The sequence below is a fragment of the Rattus norvegicus genome, chromosome 17, assembly GCF_021556685.1.
Source record: "Rattus norvegicus strain SHRSP/BbbUtx chromosome 17, alternate assembly SHRSP_T2T, whole genome shotgun sequence".
Taxonomy (NCBI): Eukaryota; Metazoa; Chordata; class Mammalia; order Rodentia; family Muridae; genus Rattus; species Rattus norvegicus.
The window spans coordinates 2,479,277-2,500,076 of NC_141550.1; the positions used below are offsets into that span (position 1 = coordinate 2,479,277).

Below are 20,800 nucleotides of genomic sequence, written 5' to 3' on the forward strand. Positions count from 1 at the left end.
GATATCTGTGGGCGTCTCAGTCAACTCGGGGGACTGGCATGCCCACGGAGCCAGGGATGGGTTTTTTATAGGGTTCTGCGGAGCAGAAGCAAGCATACAGAAGCAGATGTAGGGGTACAGGGACATAATTGGTGGATTCTAATTAGGCAAGGGTTTAGCCTGGGGGGCAAGTTCCCTGGCTGCCTTCCTGGAACATAACGGCTGACTCGGCCCCCCACTAGGGTGTGGGACCTCCCCGGGGTGGCCCTCCACCTCCCCCTTTGTTGCCAGGCGCTCAAACACGAACATCCTGTTTGGCAGTTGCCTCGTTCCCAGTGTTCCAACCCTTCCCTGAACCACTCATCCAAGCACAGCCTTGTAAAATGGCGTTACTTCTGCTAAACCGGGGTCTCTCACAGCAACATCATGAACCTGTTAGGTGTTTCTGAGCCATTCGGCATTCCTCAGCTGTGAATTCTTTGTTTAGTACTGAACGCCATTTTTTAATAGGGTTATTTGTTTCCCTGCGGTCTAACTTCTTGAGTTCTTTGTATATGTTCGATATAAGCCCTCTATCTGTTGTAGGATTGGTATAGACCTTTTCCCAATCTGTTGGCTGCAGTTTTGTCCTAAGCACAGTGTCCTTTGCCTTACAGAAGCTTTGCAGTTTTATGAGATCCCATTTGTCGATTCTTGATCTTAGAGCATAAGCCATTGGTGTTTTGTTCAGGAAATTTTTTCCAGTGCCCATGTGTTCGAGACGCTGCCCTAGTTTTTCTTCTATTAGTTTGAGTGTATCAGGTTTGAAGTGGAGGTTCTCGATCCACTTGGACTTAAGCTTTGTACAGGGTGATAAGCATGGATCAATTTGCATTCTTCTACATGTTGCCCTCCAGTTGAATCAGCACCATTTGCTGAAAATGCTATCTTTTTTTCCATTGGATGGTTTTGGCACCTTTGTCAAAAATCAAGTGCCCATAGGTGTGTGGGTTCATTTCTGGGTCTTCAATTCTGTTCCACTCGTCTATCTGTCTGTCTCTGTACCAATACCATGCAGTTTTTATCACTATTGCTCTGTAAAACTGCTTGAGTTCAGGGATAGTGATTCCCCCTGAAGTCCTTTTATTGTTGAGAATAGTTTTAGCTATCCTGGGTTTTTTGTTATTCCAGATAAATTTGTAAATTGTTCTGTCTAACTCTTTGAAGAATTGGATTGGTATTTTGATGGGGATTGCATTGAATCTGTAGATCGCTTTTGGTAGAATGGCCATTTTTACTATTAATGCTGCCAATCCATAAGCATGGGAGATCTTTCCATCTTCTGAGGTCTTCTTCAATTTCTTTCTTCAGAGTCTTGAAGTTCTTATTGTACAGATCTTTTACTTGCTTGGTTAAAGTCACACCGAGGTACTTTATATTGTTTCGGTCTATTATGAAGGGTGTCATTTCCCTAATTTCTTTCTCGGCTTGTTTCTCTTTTGTGTAGAGGAAGGCTACTGATTTATTTGAGTTAATTTTATACCCAGCCACTTTGCTGAAGTTGTTTATCAGCTTTAGTAGTTCTCTGGCGGAACTTTTGGGATCACTTAAATATACTATCATATCATCTGCAAATAGTGATATTTTGACTTCTTCTTTTCCAATCTGTATCCCCTTGATTTCCTTTTGTTGTCTGATTGTTCTGGCTAGAACTTCAAGAACTATATTGAATAAGTAGGGAGAGAGTGTGCAGCCTTGTTTAGTCCCTGATTTTGGTGGGATTGTTTCAAGTTTCTCTCCATTTAGTTTAATGTTAGCAACTGGTTTGCTGTATATGGCTTTTACTATGTTTATGTATGGGCCTTGAATTCCTATTCTTTCCAGCACTTTTATCATGAAGGGGTGTTGAATTTTGTCAAATGCTTTCTCAGCATCTAATGAAATGATCATGTGGTTTTGTTCTTTCAGTTTGTTTATATAATGGATCATGTTGATGGTTTTCCATATATTAAACCATCCCTGCATGCCTGGGATGAAGCCTATTTGATCATGGTGGATGATTGTTTTGATGTGCTCTTGGATTCGGTTGTCAGAATTTTATTGAGTATTTTTGCGTCGATATTCATAAGGGAAATTGGTCTGAAGTTCTCTTTCTTTGTTGGGTCTTTGTGTGGTTTAGGTCTAAGAGTAATTGTGGTTTAATAGAAGGAATTCAGTAGTGCTCAGTTTCAATTTTGTGGAATAGTTTGGATATTATTGGTATGAGGTCTTCTATGAAGGTTTGATAGAATTCTGCACTAAACCCGTCTGGACCTGGGCTCTTTTTGGTTAGGCAACCTTTAATGACTGCTTCTATTTCCTTAGGAGTTATGGGGTTGTTTAACTGGTTTATCTGTTCCTGATTTAACTTCGGTACCTGGTATCTGTCTAGGAAATTGTTCATTTCCCGCAGATTTTCAAGTTTTGTTGAATGTAGGCTTTTATAGTAAGATCTGATGATTTTTTGAATTTCCTCTGAATCTGTAGTTATGTCTCCCTTTTCATTTCTGATTTTGTTAATTTGGACACACTCTCTGTGTCCTCTCGTTAGGCTGCCTAAGGGTTTATCTATCTTGTTGATTTTCTCAAAGAACCAACTTTTGGTTCTGTTGATTCTTTCTATTGTCCGTTTCGTTTCTACTTGGCTGATTTCAGCTCTGAGTTTGATTATTTCCTGTCTTCTACTCCTCCTGGGTGTATTTGCTTCTTTTTGTTCTAGAGCTTTTAGGTGTGCTGTCAAGCTGCTGACATATGCTCTCTCCTGTTTCTTTCTGCAGGCACTCAGAGGTATGAGTTTTCCTCTTAGCACAGCTTTCATTGTGTCCCATAAGTTTGGGTATGTGGTACCTTCCTTTTCATTACATTCTAAGAAGTGTTTAATTTCTTTCTTTCTTTCTTCCTTGACCAGGTTATCGTTGAGTAGAGCATTGTTCAACTTCCACGTATATGTGGGCATTCTTCCCTTATTGTTATTGAAGAGCAGCTTTAGGCCGTGGTGGTCTGATAGCACGCATGGGATTATTTCTATCTTTCTGTACCTGTTGAGGCCCTTTCTTTGACCAATTATATGCTCAGTTTTGGAGAAGGTACCATGAGGAGCTGAGAAGAATGTATATTCTTTTGCTTTAGGATAGAATGTTCTATAAATATCTGTTAAGTCTATTTGGTTCATGACTTCTCTTAGTCTGTCTATGTCTCTGTTTAATTTCTGTTTCCATGATCTGTCCATTGATGAGAGTGGGGTGTTGAAATCTCCTACTAATATTGTCTGAGGTTCAATGTGTGTTTTGAGCTTTAGTAAGGTTTCTTTTACGTATGTAGGTGCCCTTGTATTTGGGGCATAGATCTTTAGGATTGAGAGTTCATCTTGGTGGATTTTTCCTTTGATGAATATGAAGTATCCTCCCTTATCTTTTTGATGACTTTTAGTTGAAAATTGCTTTTATTTGATATTAGAATGGCTACTCCAGCTTGCTTCTTCTGACCATTTGCTTGGAAAGTTGTTTTCCAGCCTTTTACTCTGAGGTAGTGTCTATCTTTGTCTCTGAGGTGTGTTTCCTGTAGGCTGCAGAATGCAGGGTCCTCATTGCGCATCTAGTTTGTTAATCTATGTCTTTTTATTGGGGAGTTGAGACCATTGATGTTGAGAGATACTAAGGAATAGTGATTATTGCTTCCTGTTATATTCATATTTGGATGTGAGGTTATGTTTGTGTGCTCTTCTTCTCTATGTTTTGTTGCCAAGACGATTAGTTTCTTGGTTTTTCTAGGGTGTAGCTTGCCTCCTTATGTTGGGTTTACCATTTATTATCCTTTGTAGTGCTGGATTTGTAGAAAGATATTGTGTAAATTCGGTTTTGTCATGGAATATCTTGGTTTCTCCATCTATGTTAATTGAGAGTTTTGCAGGATATAGTAACCTGGGCTGGCATTTATGTTCTCTTAGGGTCTGTATGACATCTGTCCAGGATCTTCTGGCTTTCATAGTCTCTGGTGAAAAGTCTGGTGTGATTCTGATAGGTCTGCCTTTATATGTTACTTGACCTTTTTCCCTTACTGCTTTTAATATTCTTTCTTTATTTTGTGCATTTGGTGTTTTGACTATTATGTGTCGGGAGGTGTTTCTTTTCTGGTCCAATCTATTTGGAGTTGTGTAGGCTTCTTGTATGCCTATGGGTATCTCTTTTTTAGGTTAGGGAAGTTTTCTTCTATGATTTTGTTGAAGATATTTACTGGTCCTTTGAGCTGGGAGTCTTCACTCTCTTCTATACCTATTATCCTTAGGTTTGATCTTCTCATTGAGTCCTGGATTTCCTGTATGTTTTGGACCAGCAGCTCTTTCCGCTTTACATTATCTTTGACAGTTGAGTCGATGATTTCTATGGAATCTTCTGCTCCTGAGATTCTCTCTTCTATGTCTTGTATTCTGTTGGTGATGCTTGTATCTACGGCTCCTTGTCTCTTTCTTTGGTTTTCTATATCCAGGGTTGTTTCCATGTGTTCTTTCTTGATTGCTTCTATTTCCATTTACAATTCTTCAATTGTTTGATTGTGTTTTCCTGGAATTCTTTCAGGGATTTTTGTAATTCCTCTCTGTAGGCTTCTACTTGTTTATTTATGTTTTCCTGTGTTTCTCTAAGGGAGTTCTTCATGTCTTTCTTGAAGTCCTCCAGCATCATGATCAAATATGATTTTGAAACTAGATTTTGTTTTTCTGGTGTGTTTGGGTATTCCGTGTTTGCTTTGGTGGGAGAATTGGGCTCCGATGATGCCATGTTGTGTTGGTTTCTGTTTCCTGGGTTCCTGCGCTTGCCTCTCGCCATCAGATTATCTCTAGTGTTACTTTGTCCTGCTATTTCTGACAGGGGCTAGACTGTCCTAGAAGCCTGTGTGTCAGGAGTGCTGTAGACCTGTTTTCCTGTTTTCTTTCAGACAGTTATGGGAACAGAGTGTTCTGCTTTCGGGCATGTAGTTTTTCCTATCTACAGGTCTTCAGCTGTTCCTGTGGGCCTGTGTCTTGAGTTCACCAGGCAGGTCGCTTCGAGCAGGATGGTTTGTCTTACCTGTGATCCCGAGGGTCAAGTCCGCTCGTGGGGTGTTGTTTATGAGCTCTCAGTGGGGGCAGCAACCAGGAAGATCTGTGCCGCCCTTTCCGGGAGCTTCTGTGCACCAGGGTTCCAGATGGTGTTTGGTGTTTTCCTCTGGAGTCAGAGATGTGGGCAGAGTGTAGTCTCTTCTGGTTTCCCAGGCGTGTCTGCCTCTCTGAAGGTTCAGCTCTCCCTCCCAAGGGATTTGGTGCAGAGATCTGGTTATCCAGTTGGTCCCTTCAGGTTCCCGCAGTGTCTCAGATGCAGCGGACTTGCTGCTCTTGTGCCCTCATCCCTCTTGCTTTCTTCTTGATTAAAGTTTCTAAATTCTTCAATTTAAGTGTAGTACCACAAGAGAGTTTTAAAATTACCTATTTGAGTCATGGAATGAACTGTATTGCAGTAACAGGGAGAGGATTTGCATGTGGAGCATGGCCTCTGCTCTCAGACCACAACAGTAAAACAGTGTCCTGTGTACACTGGAGAGTGAAACAGGATCGGTAATACCTAGGTCACAGACTCATTAATGTTTAAAGTACTCAGCTGCAGGCCTTGCCATTTTAAAGAAAGACCTGATTGACAAAGGCTTGGTGGTTTTGTAATTTCCTACCAAGTGTTAATTCATACGTTTTAATGTAAAACACACAAGATTGGTGGGGTGTACAATTTGGAGCGATTAGGTTGATGCAATGAATGTTGAATTTCCATTTAGGGTACTGTCCTATGTGGATATGTGCTGTCCTCATTGACATAGTTCAGTCAGTTCGATGTTTGAGACACAGACCACTCATTGGCTGCAGCTGTGTGTGTCAGGTTTTGGGACTCAGCCCCTAACAGTCTACATAGGGGAAAGATCAAAAGTAATTTAGTAATGCCACAGCCTCTGCCAGGGAATGCCTCTTCCTTTTCAAAGTTAATTTACCTTTGCATTTTTTCAATGACATTTATTTTCCTCTAAAGACCATTCTTGGCATGACTTTTTATTTTCCATTTTTCTTTAATTTTTTATTATATATTTCTTTTCTTACCTTTTGAAGGTTATTTCCCTTCCCCGTGTCCTGTCCGTTATCCCCCATTCTCTTCCCTCCCCATCCCCCCATACATGTATTCCCCTTATAAATCCCCGCATTGCCCTCCCCCCATATTCCCCTGCACTGAGGTTCCAACCTTGATAAGACCAAGGTCTTTCCCTTCCACTGGTGCCCCACCAAGTCTATTCTCTGCTACATATGCAGTTGGAGCCCTGGGTCAGTCCAGTAGTGGTTTAGTCCCTGGAAGCTCTGGTTGGTTGGCATTGTTGTTTTTATGGGGTTGCAAGCTCCTTCACCTCTTTCAATACTTCCTCTAATTCCTCCAAGGGGGCCCTATTCTCAGTTCGGTGGTTTGCTGCTAGCATTGACCTCTGTATTGGACATTGTCTGGATGTGTCTCTCAGGAGAGATCTATAGCCAGTCCCTTTCCACATGCATTTTCTAGCCTCTTCAATCTTATCTAGTTTTGGTGGCTGCATATATATGGGACACAGGTGTGTCAGATTCTGAATGGCCATTACTTGAGTCACTGCTCTAATCTTTGCTTGCATATCACCTCCTATGAATATTTCCCCCATTTTAAAAAGTGATGGGAACATCTGCATTTTGGTCATCCTTCTCCTTGAGCTTACTGTGGTCTGTAGATTACATCTTGGGTAATTTGAGTTTTTGGCTAATATCCACTTACCAATGAGTATATACCAAGTGTGTTTTTGTGTGATTGAGTAACCTCAGTCAGGATGATATTTTCTAGTTCATTTCATTTGCCTATGCATTTCATGAAGTCATTGTTTTTGATAGCTGAAGTCATTGTGTAGATTTACCACACTTTTGAATCCATTCCTCTGTTGAAGGGCATCTAGTTTCTCTCCAGCTTCTGGCTATTATAAATAAGGTGCTATGAACATAGTGGAGCATGTGTCTTTGTTATATGTTGGAGCATCTTTTGGGCATATACCCAAGAGAGGTATAGCTGGGTCCTTAGGTAGTATAATGTCCAATATTCTGAGGAACCTCCAGACTGATTTCCAGAGTGGTTGTACCAGTTTGCAGTCCCACCAACAATGGAGGAGTATTTCTCTTTCTCAACATCCTCGCCAGCATCTGCTGTCGCCAGAGTTTTTTATCTTAGCCATTCTGACTGGTGTGAGGTGCAATCCCAGGGTTGTTTTGATTTGCTTTTCCTTGATGACTAAGGATGTTGAACATTTCTTTAGGTGCTTTTTGGCCATTCGATAATCCTCAGCTAGGAATGTTTTGTTTAGCTCTGTACCCCTTTTTTAATAGGGCGATTTGGATCTCTGGAGTCTAACTTATTGAGTTCTTTGTGTATTTTGGATATTAACCCTCTATCAGATGTAGGATTGGTAAAGATCTTTTCCCAATCTGTTGGTTGCCGTTTTCTCCTATTGACAGTGTCTTTTGCTTTACAAAAGCTTTGAAGTTTCATGAGGTCCCATTTGTCTATTCTTGATCTTAGAGCATAAGCCATTGGTGTTTTGTTCAGGAAAATTTCCCCAGTGCCCAAGTGTTCGAGACTCTTCCCCACTTTTTCTTCTATTAATTTGAGTGTATCTGGTTTGATGTGGAGGTCCTTGACCCACTTGGGCTTAAGCTTTGTACATGGTGATAAGAATAGATCAATTGGCATTCTTCTATATGTTGACCTCCAGTTGAACCAGCACCATTTATTGAAAATGCTATCTTTCTTTCATTCTATGAATTTAGCTCCTTTGTCAAAGATCAAGTACCTATAGGTGTGTGGGTTCATTTCTGGGTCTTCAATCTGTTCCACTGATCTACCTGCCTGTCTCTGTACCAATACCATACAGTTTTTATGAGTATTGCTCTGTAATACTGCTTGAAGTCAGGGAAGGCGATTCCCCCAGAAGTTCTTTTATTGTTGAGTATAGTTTTCGCTATCCTGGGTTTTTTGTTATTCCAAATGAATTTGCACATTGCTCTTTCTGTCTCTATAAAGAATTGAGTAGGAGGGGCTGGGGATTTAGCTCAGTAGTAGAGCGCTTACCTAGGAAGCGCAAGGCCCTGGGTTCGGTCCCCAGCTCCGAAAAAAAAAAAAAAACCAAAAAAAAAAAAAAGAATTGAGTAGGAATATTGATGGGGATTGCATTGAATCTGTAGATTGCTTTTGGCAAAATGGCCATCTTTACTATATTAATCCTGCCAATTCATGAGCATGGAAGATCTTTCCATCTTCTTAGATCTTCTTCAGTTTCTTTCTTCAGAGACTTGAAGTTCTTGCCATACAGATCTTTCACTTGCTTGGTTAAAGTCACACCAAGATATTTATGTTATTTGGAACAATAAAGGGTGTCATTTCCTTAATTTCTTTCTCAGCCTGTTTATCCTTTGAGTAGAGGAAGGCTACTCATTTGTTTGAGTTAATTTTATACCCCGACCCTTTGCTGAAGATGTTTATCAGGTTGACTAGTACTCTGGTAGAACTTTTGGAGTCACTTAAGTACACTATCGCATCATCTTCAAATAGTGATATTTTGATTTCTTCCCTTCCAATTTGCATCCCTTTGACCTCCTTTCACTGTCTGATTGCTCTGGCTAGTACTTCGAGTACTATATTGAATAAGTAGGGAGATTGTGGGCAGCCTTGTCTAGTCCCTGATTTTAGTGGGATTGCTTCAAGTTTCTCTCCATTTAGTTTGATGTTAGCTACTGGTTTACTGTATATGGCTTTTACTATGTTTAGATAGTAAACATAAATTCCTTAAATTGCTGATCTTTCCAGGACTTTTGTCATAAAGGGGTATTGAATTTTGTCAAATGCTTTCTTAGCCTCTAATGAAATGACCATGTCGTTCTTATCATTGAGTTTGTTTAAATAGTGGGCTACATTGATGGATTTTCGTATATTAAACCATCCCTGCATCCCTGGGATGAAGCCTACTTGATCATGATGGATGATTGTTCTGATATGTTCTTGGATTCGGTTTGCAAGAATTTTATTGAGTATTTTTGCGTCGATATTCATAAGGGAACTTGGTCTGAAGTTCTCTTTCTTTGTTGGGTATTTGTGTGGTTTTGGTATAAGAGTAACTGTGGCTTCATAGAAGGAATTTGGTAGTGCTCCATCTCTTTCAATTTTGTGGAATAGTTTGGACAGTATTGGTATGAGGTCTTCTAAGAAGGTCTGATAGTGTTCTGCACTGAACCCATCTGAACCTGGGCTCTTTTTGGTTGGGAGACTTTTAATAACTGCTTCTAATTCTTTTGGAGTTATGGGGTTGTTTAGATGATTTATTTGTTCCTGATTTAACTTTGGTACCTGGTATCTGTCTAGAAAATTGTCCATTTCCTCCAGATTTTCCAGTTTTGTTGAATATTGGCTTTTGTAGTAGGATCTGATGATTATTTCAAATTTCTTCAGATTCTGTTGTTATCTGTCCCTTTTCATTTCTGATTTTCTTAATTTGGATACACTCTCTGTGACCTCTGGTTAGTCTGCCTAAGTGTTTATCTATCTCGTTAATTTTCTTAAAGAACCAGCTCCTACTGTGCCCGAGCGCCACAGGAGTATGACGGGGCTGTAAGAGCTGGTGTGGCGGGTGCTGCACTTGCTGTTCTGCCTGTACCGCACGCTCACCTCCTGGCTCTGCGTTCGCTTCGGCACTTGGAACTGGATCTGGCGGCGCTGCTGTTGCGCCGCCTCCGCCGCGGTCCTAGCGCCGCTCGGCTTCACGCTCCGCAAGCTCCCGGCCGTCGGCAGGAACCGGCGTCATCACCGGCACCCCCACCGGGGACCCGGACCAGCCGCCACCCAACCCCGGCTGCGCTGGCGCGTGGACGGCCGTTCCCTGCAGAAGCTGCCGGTGCACATGGGCCTGGTGATCACCGAGGAAGTGCAGGAGCCCAGCTTCTCAGACATCGCCAACCTCGTGGTGTGGTGTATGGCCATGGGGATCTCCTACATTAGCGAATACGACCACCAAGGTATTTTCAAGAGAAATAATTCCAGATTGATGGATGAAATTTTAAAACAACAGCAGGAACTTTTGGGCCAAGATTGTTCCAAATACTCACCAGAGTTTGCAAATAGTAACGACAAAGACGATCAAGTTTTAAATTGCCCATCGGCAGTGAAGGTGCTGTCCCCAGAAGATGGAAAAGCCGACATTGTGCGAGCCGCCCAGGACTTTTGCCAGTTAGTAGCCCAGCAGCAGAGGAGGCCGACAGAGCTGGGTGTAGAGCTGCTCGACAGCTTACTGAGTTCACATGGCTTCCCTGATCCTGACTTAGTGTTGAAGTTTGGTCCTGTGGACAGCACGTTAGGCTTTCTTCCCTGGCAAATCAGATTGACTGAGATCATCTCTTTGCCTTCTCACTCAAACATCAGCTATGAGGACCTTTTCTCCGCCCTCTGGCAGTATGCAGCTTGTGAACAGCATCTGGGGAAGTAATGGTCCCTGCTTGCATAATTTGACTTCAGGCTTTTGGAGAAAAGGACCCAAGTGACTGATGTTTACAAAGTACCTATAAAACTCTGTACACACCTAAAAAAAACAAAACAAACAAACAAAAAAAAAAAAAACAAAAAAACCAGCTCCTGCGTTTGCTGATTCTTTGTATAGTCCTTTTCTTTCCTACTTGGTTGATTTCAGCTCTGAGTTTGATTATTTCCTGACTTCTACTCTTTTTGGGTTTATTTCTTTCTTTTTGTTCTAGAGCTGTAAGGTGTGATGTCAAGCTGCTGGCATATGCTCTCTCCTGTATCTTTTTGCAGGCACTCAGAGCTATGAGTTTTCCTCTTAGTACCACTTTCATTGTGTCCTATAAGTTTGGGAATGTTTTATCTTCATTTTCACTAAATTCTAAGAAGTCTTTAATTTCTTTCTTTATTTCTTCCTTGACCACGTTGTCATTGAGTAGAGCTTTGTTCAACTTCCATGTATATGTGGGCTTTCTGTCATTATTGTTGTTATCGAAGACCAGTCTTAGTGCGTAGTGATCTGAAAGGACGCTTGGGATTATTTCTATGTTCCTGTATCTGTCGAGGCCTGTTTTGTGACCGATTATATGGTCAATTTTGGAGAAGGTTCCATGAGGTGCTGAGAAGAAGGTATATCCTTTTGCTTTCAGCATGGAATGTTCGATAAATATCTGTTATATCCAATTGATTCATAACTTCTGTTAGTTTCTCTACGCCTCTTTTTAATTTCTTTTTCCATGATGTATCCAGTGATGAGAGTAGGATGTTGAAATCTCCTAGTATTATCCTGTGAGGTGCAATGTGTGCTTTGAGCTTTAGTAAGGTTCCTTTTATGAATGTAGGTGCCCTTGCATTTGGAGCATAGATATTTAGGATTGAGAGTTCATCTTGGTGGATGTTTCCTGTGATGAATATAAAGTGTCCTTCCTTATCTTTTTTAATGACTCTTGGATGGCAACTTCAGCTTGTTTCTTCAGACCATTTGCTTGCAAAATTGTTTTCCAGCCATTTACTCTGAGGTAGTGTCTGTCTTTGTCTCAGTGTTTCCTGCTTGCAGCAAAATACTGGGTCCTCTTTACGTATCCAGTCTGTTAGTCTATGTCTTTTTATTGGGGAATTGAGTCCATTGATGTTGAGAGATATTAAGGAATAGTGATTGTCGCTTCCTTTTATTTTCATTGTTAAAGGAGGAATTATGTTTGTCTTTCTTTTGGTTTCATTGCAGGGAGATTATATTCTTGCTTTCTGTACAGTCTGGTTTCTCTCCTTGTGTTGGAGTTTTCCATCTATTTTCCTTTTTAGGGCTGGATTTGTAGAAAGGTATTGCATAAATTTGGTTTTGTCATGGAATATCTTGGTTTCTCCATCTATGTTAATGGAAAATTTTGCTGGCTACAGTAACCTGTGTTGGCATTTGTGTTTTCTTAGGGTCTGTACAACATCTCTCCAGGATGTTCTGGCTTTCTTAGTCTATGGTGAGAAGTCTGGTGTAATTGTTATAGGTCTGCCTTTACATGTCACTTGACCTTGTTTCCTTACTGCTTTTAAAATTCTTTCTTTGTTTTGTGCATTTGGAGGGCATTGGATCCCATTACAGATGGTTGTGAGCCACCATGTGGTTGCTGGGAATTGAACTCAGAACCTCCAGAAGAGCAGTCAGTGCTCTTAACCGCTGAGCCATCTCTCCAGCCCTACAAATTCTTTTCTTATTTCTATACTTAGGGTGTGGCATATGTATGTCAGATACCAACAGTATATAAAATGTTAAACCAAATAAGGATCAATGATGCCACTTGAAGCTCAAAGCATCCTTGGGTTTTATCTCTAAAACTCACATAGTTGAAGTAGATAATAGACATCTGTGAGGTGTTTTCTCACTGCTACCTACACCCATGGCACAAGTGTATATCCACAAACACAGTTGAAACATTTTTACATGGAGGGATTACAAAGGAAAGAACCCAGTTTTTGAGAATACATGAAATGATTTGCCAGTTTAACTTATTGTTATAAAATATCAGTACATATTAACGAACATCAGAAGTATGAGGTTTCCTTTTTAAATCTTAGTTTATCATTCATCCATTCTTTGATTCAAATGTAAGACATAGGAAAACCTCAGTGTGTCTTCGAGGTACATACCTGTAAGTCCAGGACATGGGCACGGTGGCAGTCCAGTCTCTGCGCTTTAGACCATGGTTGTGTACATAGAGAGTTCTTGGACAGCCGTCCTATAGAATGACATCTGTATCTAGATGAAAGAGCAAACCTCCTTTTACTGAAAGTCCCTAAAACAATGTGCCTGGCTTCTGGACTTATTTGGCAGCATTGGGAGCCCACAGCAATGCCTGGGAGGTAAACCTCTGATGTAATTTATGCTTCCTGTAGGGAGAGAAAAGGAACATGTATGTATGAAGATTTGTTTGCTGAATGGGATTGTATTCTGATTCCTTGATGCCTGCAAAACTTACAGTTAGGAACTCTGAGTGGTGGTGACTCTCGGTGACATCAAGGCTGTCCTCAGGGGACGATGGACCTCAAACAGAAGTCACTCTCATAAGTCTGTGGAAGTCAAGCCTTTAGAAAGAATCATGGAGTATGGATGAACTATTGGGGGTAGGGCTTTGGATGTAAAAGCAAGAGGAAGAAAAGGCCCTCCAGAGTGCAATACTTGGGGCGGACGTGAACACCAGCCGCCTTCCATTGTACTTTCAATATCCACTCAGCTGTGACGAGTCAGTCCTGTCTGATTCTTCACCTCTCTTTTTTCTTGGCATGTACACAGAGATGTCAGTGATAGCCCCCTGCATACCCAGCATGGCAGTCTCCAATTAGACCATAAAGTCTTTCAGTCCCACAAGGACATACTTATAACCTGCCCTCCTGGTAGGAAGTAGATATTCTAAAGATTCATTCATATCTCTCCCTTTGGTTATGCTGTAGTGTAAGAGTGGACCCCATGAACTTTGAATTTCCCTTGGAGTCTCTGGAAAATGACTGATTCCTCTAGGTATGAACTTCCCCGCATATCTTCCCATTTACTGAATACTTTTCAGAGGCAAGAAGAGCTAGAATGCTGTTAAGGACTTAGGAATAGGACAAAATTCCCTGTTCCAAATGAGTCACGCGGAGTAAATATGTTAATCTTTTTCATCTGTTATAAATAATTTCCTTTTTTCCTTTTCCTTCATTTTTATTGTTTTATTTTAAAGAGTATTTTCACTTAGTCTCTGGCTGGCCTGGAACTCCTACCTGTTGGATAATCTCAAAGAATTTTGCCCACCTTGTCTGAAAATACCAGCATTAGAGGTGAACATGTCAGAGCTTGATGAATCAGTTCTTTTAATTGGCTTAATGGGGATGAGTGGCTGAGTCTATATGGTTAAGGTAGCAAAGACAGAGAATGTGGTCCTAAGTCTAGCAATAGATTTCTACCATGAAATGCAGCCCTCTTCCCTTCAGCTCCACTGTCTTTCTTTCTTTCTTTTTTTTTCTTTAAAGATTTATTCATTTCATGTATGTGAGTACACTCTAGCTGTCTTCAGACACACCAGAAGGGCATCAGATCCCATTACAGATGGTAGTGAGCCACCATGTGGTTGCTGGGAATTGAACTCAGGACCTCTGGAAGAGCAGTCAGTGCTCTTAACCACTGAGCCATCTCTTCAGTCCCTCCACTGTCTTTCTAATTAGGAGCAATATTGTTTCGCTTTATCATGTCTGTTATAAGTCACCAAAGGACTAGGGCAGAGTTCTGTCCTTTTCTACAGATGGTGAAACCCAGACTCAGAATGCTCTGTCATTACTGCATAGATATGTGGAACTGCTCATGTTGCTCATGCTGTGATTCTAATGACTCACTAAAGTGGAAGCCACCTCAGCCAGACCTGGTGGCACAGGCCTGTAATCACCGTGCTTGGAAAGTGGAGACGGCCGTTTCAGGATTTCGAGGTCATCCAAGGTGAAAGGGATCAATGGGGTATGGTGCTAGTCCTAGAGAAACAAGTCAGAATGTGATTGGCTCAGGCCTATATCCATATACTTCCTTGCAGCTCCAGAGGTTCAGGGTAATGACACCATTAAGTGTTAGCTGAGGTACTTACACTCCAATTTTTCTATACTTGATAATGTTTCCTGTTTGAAACACCCTGGTTACTTCAGGGCCAGGTTACTGCAAGTGGGAAATTTTTCCTCAGGCCGGTATGAGCTCCCTAATGGCACATCCAATGCAAAGTGTTTATCCCTGAAATCATGTACACACCAAACAGTACCTCACAAAGCAGGTGTTATGCATCTATTTGTGCATACATTTTCACACGTGGTTAACAAGAAATTGGAAAGGAAGGATTTCAGGGTGCATAAGGAAGAGATAAGGAAGGCAAAAAAGTAGTACAATATATTGAGATCAACATGTATAAAAATAAAATTTAAATAAAAATGTGCTCAGATAGCACAGCAGTTTGATAAGGCACTGTTAGAGGGGCAGGAGGCCAATTCCCAAAACTCCGTGGTTACTATCTCTGTAAAGGATCTGCTTCCCCCTGCTGGTCTAAGCATATACTGTGCACAGGCACATGGGGGCAAAATACCCATACATATAAAAAAAAATTCAAAAAGAATACCTTAAAACACTGGAATTCTCTGCAGTGAAGTCGTTGTCATGAGAAAGAGAGCTGTCAGGGCTAGTTGAAATGTAATTCTTTTGTCCTGCATTGAGGCATCTATTGCCTTCCTCTGAACCAGCTTGCTCAGGAGGAAAAGCTACTTTACCTTGAGGTTAGAATAGCTCAGCACAGGTGTTCAGGTAAGAACAGTAACCATTGCAGTGTCATGTGACTGTTCCTTGATGTATTCTGTATTTGTCTTCTGTGTCCTTTGTATATGGGAGGGTTGTGGAATTGAAACATCTTTTAAGTCTATCTTTTTGATCAAAACATTAAGGACTAGTATAGTTTTGCTGTGTAAATCTCCATCAGCCTCAGTGACTAAACTTGCAAGATCCTATTCCCATTTAAATTGTTCAAAGCATCACCTGGAGCCCAAACTTAAAAGAGTCTTATGGATGACAGCACACGTGGAACTCAAACTCTGTCCTAGGCTGCCTCTTCTTTGGGCATCAGCCAGAGGGGAATGAGTGATCTCTCCCTGGGAAAGGATGTTAATTCTACACCAGCTGTACATCCAGCCTTTTAGAACATTGTTTCTGAGACAAGCGTTCCCATGGCGAGTCACAGAGCCCTCATTCCACTATGTTATTTCCCACGTCAGTAACATTGCTGTCTTACTGATAACACCAGCTGAATCTTAAGTTAACATCTGTACCACCACTGTGTTTTAAAAGTTCACATTTGAGTCATATAATCAACTGTTTATTGCATCCAGAGGGAAAGGATTTGCATGAGGGGCATAGCCTCTGCATTCAGACCAGAATAGGAGGAAGTTTATTGGGTACACTACTGGGGCGGTGGGCACAATCAGCTACTGGAGTAGCCATTTAAAAAAAGGACCTGATCATGGCAGGGTGGTGATTTAGTAATTTTACAGAATGTATTAATTCATGTTGGGTGAATGAAAACAGACTAGATCCGTGGGTGTAGGATTTGTGATGTCAGTGAAGCCCATGAGTATTCAAATAGCACTTAGGTTACTGTCCTGGGGAGATGTGTGCAGTCAGCATTGACATAGAGAAGTCAACTCAGAAATGTGAAACACAGGCCTTCATTGCCCGTAGTTGTTTGTGGCAAGTTCCAGGTCCCAGCAGGCAACACTCCAGATAGAGACAAGGTCAAACGGTATTTGATAAATGCTTTTCCAGGAAAAGGGCTGCTCTTTTTCTAAGTCAGAATGCCTATGTGTTTTTCAATTCTATTTATGTTTGTAAAAAGTCCTCCATTGGTTCCCTTTAATGCAGCACTGCTCTGAACTCTTACTTGTTTGCATTCTGTGATGTGTCCCAGGCACAAGAATTTCTTTCCCTTTTTTACAAGTTCTGCTTAGGACAAGGTCTGCTGAAGCCCAGGCTGAGTCATGCTACGTAATAGAGAATTGCTTTGAACCTTTAGTCCTGTCTCTAAGGCCACATGATGGGAGGACAGTCCTGCATCTCTTCTAGGCTTGGCTCTGAAGGTGAAAGTTTTCCTGTATTGGCAGTACTTGACATTAGCAATGAGTAGTGACGTCATCAATTTCCCTTGGTCGATAATCACCCTGACTGACCATTACTCTGGACCACAGACCAGGCAATGAAGAATCTGGAAAGTGTATTGCCAGGGCGTTAAGTTTGGAATCGATGTGTGGGGGTGGGAGCATCCTCATAGAAGCAAGGGTAGGGGGGCGGGGGTATAGGAGAGGGGGAAAAGGAGATAACATTTGAAATGTAAATACATAAAATATCTAAGAAAATAAATAAAGTAGAAACAAATGTAAAGAAAGAAGAATATGGACAAAGACCTGAACTTACTGTGAACTGTTGTTGACACTAATGCAGCTAGTTCAAATTACTCTAGTTACACAAGTTCAGTTCCCTAAAACCAAACAGATGGGCACTCTGAGGGATTGTTATTATTTGCAATATTCAAGATGGGAAATCTCTTCTTTAATCTGGAGGTATTGATTGACAAGAAAAAATTAGTCTAGGCCATAGCTTGTGGTGGGCGCTTCCATGTATAAAGGATATTGAAGTTGGTAGTTCTTTCTCTTCTTCCCCTACACTGGCTAGAAAGATCATTTTTTTTCTGGCATTAGCATCTCCTTCTCTTTAATTCTGGCATATGGTAAAGACGAGCTGAGACACACAGCTACTGCTGTATTCTTCAAATTTCCATTGGTATACAGTTTTTGTTTTACTAGTTGGACCACATTCTGCGAGCCATTCTTATATATCCACTCCATGCACACATAGACATTTCCATTGTATTAGTTCTGTTCATCTGGAAAACCTTTACTAACACAGATATGATGTTTCACCTTCCGACTGAGGAAGATGTGCTTCTAACATTAGTGCTCCGTAGCTGTCGGCATCCATTCCCTGCTTTTCTCCCAGGGTTGTTTGCAGTCTCACATGTAGCAGTTGAATATTAGCTTCAATTTACCCGACGTCAGCGTACAATCAGAGAAACAAATATCACACTTTGTGTCCTAAAGTCTCTCTTTAATTGTTACTATCCTTGGAACCTATACTTTAGTCTGCTCCAAGCTGAATACTGTACCTTGCAAGGTATCCCTCTTGATTGAGGAGCAGCAACAGCAGCAAGAGCAGGAGGAAGAATCTCCTGCTGAGTGCTGGAAGGCAGAAAGATAGGTTATTGGAAGACACGCTAAAGAGATACTGAAATAAAAATCTTGCTGCTCTGAGAAGGGTAAGCTCCTGGACTAGAATCCTGGGCCAGGAAACGCTATGCTGTGCGCCTTCAGCGCACTCTAATCCTACGGGAGGGGTTCATGTCACTCAAGATTCACTGGCCAATCAGGGCCTCCAGGCAGGGCGTCCACTAGTAGAAGAGGAGTGTACTTCCTGGTGCCCTGTTTCCAGCATCCGATTTATCTGAGTTGCTTAGCGGGCTTGAATGATTGGCCTGATGTGTTTTGTTGTCGGCTGCCGGGTGTCTCATGGACGTGCTGGCAATCTACTAAGTCGGGACATGGTGAGTAGGTGACCGCTGCCCAAAACGAGAAGGAGCGGGCGGCTCAGCCGCCGGACTCGGTGTGGTGGGTTGCAGGGGGCCAACCCTGGCTGTTCTTTCTTTTTGGTTTCTTTTGAGGCAGCGGAGGGGAAGAATGTCCGCGGGGGCAAGACTTGGTCTTGCGAGATATTTAGGGTTGCCGTTTTACCTATTTTAAGTCTAAGGCGTTTTGCAGCTGTAGCTGACTTTCCTGAGTTCCTCAGAGGCCAGACTGTAAACTGCAATCTCTGGTGTGTAGCCCCTCACCTTAAAACAGCAGGGGGGTTAAGTAGCCTTTCTTCTATCTCCAGGGAACTGGGCTGCTCTAACTTCCAGCCTGGTAGTTGAAGTCACAGGGAGAAAAGTGACACACTTTGAAAGGTGACTTTAATGTTTATTTCCAAGTTTTTCTCAAACGTTGTCTACTAAAAGGGAATCGGGTAATTGAGTAAAGGATTGATTGCTAGATCCTTTCCCTCAAGTCCAGATGCACTCACTTGATAGGCTTGGGGGAAGTTTGGAGCAGTAAACTTCTATGAGCCAGGAGAAGAGAGACACCCTCAGAGAAGAAAGACTTTTATACAAGCAAATATGGATAAACTCACCCAAGTTCTATACAAAATCATATGTTTTGGGGAGGTTGGCTTGATCAATGCATATTGAATTTCCAACTGGAGGGTACCCCTTTGCAGCTGTGTCCAATCCACTTGCACAATTACTTCAGCTCAGTGGGTTGAGAAGAATGCCATATGTTCCAGCTGTGTGTTATGTTACATATCTAGCACCTAACATTGCACATAGGGTCCAGGTCAAAGCCATTCTCTCTGCCAGGGAATGGCCTTTACTTATTCAAAATTGGTACGGATATGTGGGGATTTTCTTATTAATAATGTTTTTCTTTTGAAAGAGTCAACGATTGATTTCACATTTTATATTTCATTTCTCATTAATTCGTTCATTTTTATTGGTTATTGGATATATTTACATTTCAAATGTTATCCCTCTTCCTGGTTTCCCCTCTGCAAACCCTCTATGATATCCCTCCCCCGCACCCCCACCAACTCCTGCCTCACCTCCCTAGCATTCCCCTACGTAGGGGCAGCGTCTCCACAGGACCAAGGGCCTTCCCTGCTCCCATCGATGTCAGATAAGGCCATCCTCTGCTATGTGAACAGCTGGGGCCTTGGATCCCTCCAGGTGTTCTCTTTGGTTGGTGGTTTATCCCTGGTAGCTCTAGGGTAATCTGGGTGGTGATAATGTTGTTCTTGCTATGGGGTTGCAAACCCCTTCAGCTTCTTCAGTCTTTCCCCTAAGTCCTCTCTGCTGTCCTAGTGCTCACTCAGTCCGATGGTTGGCTGTGAGCATCCACATCTGTATTGGTCAGGCTCTGGCCGAGCCCCTCAGGGAGCAGCCATAGCAGGTTCCTGTGAGTTCATGCTTCTTGGCATCAGCAATAGTGTCTGGGTTTGGTGTCTGCAGATAAGATGGATCCGCATGGGGGGGCAGTCTCTGGATGGCCTTTCCTTCAGTCTCTGCTCCATTCTCTGTCCCTGCATTTCCCTTAGACAGGAACAATTGTGTGTTAATATTTTTGAGATGTGTGTGTGGCCCCATCCCGCAACTGGGTCTGCATATGGTCTCTACAGGTTCTCTTTCCCCTTTGTTGGGTATTTCAGCCAATGCCATCCCAGTTGTGTGCTGGGAGCCTCTTGCTTTCCTAGCATCTAGGGCTTTCTAGTGGCTACTCCCAGTTCCTCATTCCCCACTGCTACACACTCCCCTTCCATTTCCTGACTCTCTGTACTTCTTCCTGTCTCTCCCCACAACTAATGCTCTCCCACCCCCACTGCCCGCCCACCCTTTCCCTCTCCCTCTTTCTGCCTTCTGTAATTATTTTATTCCCTCTTCTAAGTAGGACTGAACATCCACATTGATCTTCCTCCTTGCATTTCATATGGTCTGTGAGTTGTATCGTAGGTATTCTGAGCTTTTTGTCTAACCTCTAGTTATCAATGAGTACATACCATATTTATTCTTTTCTGACTGGGTTACCTCACTCAGGAAGATATTTTCTACTTCCATCCATTTGCCTGTGAGTTTCATGATGTCATTGTTTTTAATAGCCGAGTAGTACTCCATTGTGTAGATGTACCACATTTTCTGTATCCATTCCTCTGCTGAGGGACATCTGGGTTCTTTCCAGCTTCTGGTAGTATCAATAAGGCTGATGTGAACATAGTGGAGCACGTACCTTTGTTATATGTTGGAACATCTTTTGGGTATATGCCCAGGAGTGATATATCTAGGTCTACAAGGACGAATATGTCCAATTTTCTGAAGAACAGTCAGAGTGATTTCCAGAGTGTTTGTACCGTCTTGCAAACCCACCAACAATTGAGGAGTGTTTCTCTTCTCCACATCCTTACCAGCATGTGCTGTCACATGAGGTTTTGATCTTAGCCATTCTGACTGGTGTGAGGTAGAATCTCATGGTCATTTTGATTTTCATTTCTCTGATGACTAAGAATGTTGAACATTTTTTTAAATGAAATTTCCCTCCCA

The 20,800-nt window shown here is 42.0% G+C and overlaps 1 protein-coding gene and 1 pseudogene across 4 annotated transcripts in view; both read left to right on the forward strand.

The window, feature by feature from the left end:
* The first annotated feature begins 9,666 nt into the window (after nucleotides 1-9,666).
* Nus1-ps1 (NUS1 dehydrodolichyl diphosphate synthase subunit, pseudogene 1) lies at nucleotides 9,667-10,725 on the forward strand (annotated as a pseudogene). Its single transcript, XR_015641388.1, has one exon. The product of XR_015641388.1 is annotated as an NUS1 dehydrodolichyl diphosphate synthase subunit, pseudogene 1 (transcript).
* A 7,375-nt stretch (nucleotides 10,726-18,100) lies between these two features.
* LOC147999931 (uncharacterized) overlaps nucleotides 18,101-20,800 on the forward strand; it is a 42,792-nt gene continuing 40,092 nt past the window's right edge. For all 3 annotated transcript variants that reach the window (XM_087591787.1, XM_087591786.1, XM_087591785.1), the window contains exon 1: nucleotides 18,101-18,220. In XM_087591787.1, the coding sequence (XP_087447913.1) occupies nucleotides 18,143-18,220 (78 nt within the window). In that variant the 5' untranslated portion in view covers nucleotides 18,101-18,142. The remainder of the gene's footprint in view (nucleotides 18,221-20,800) is intronic.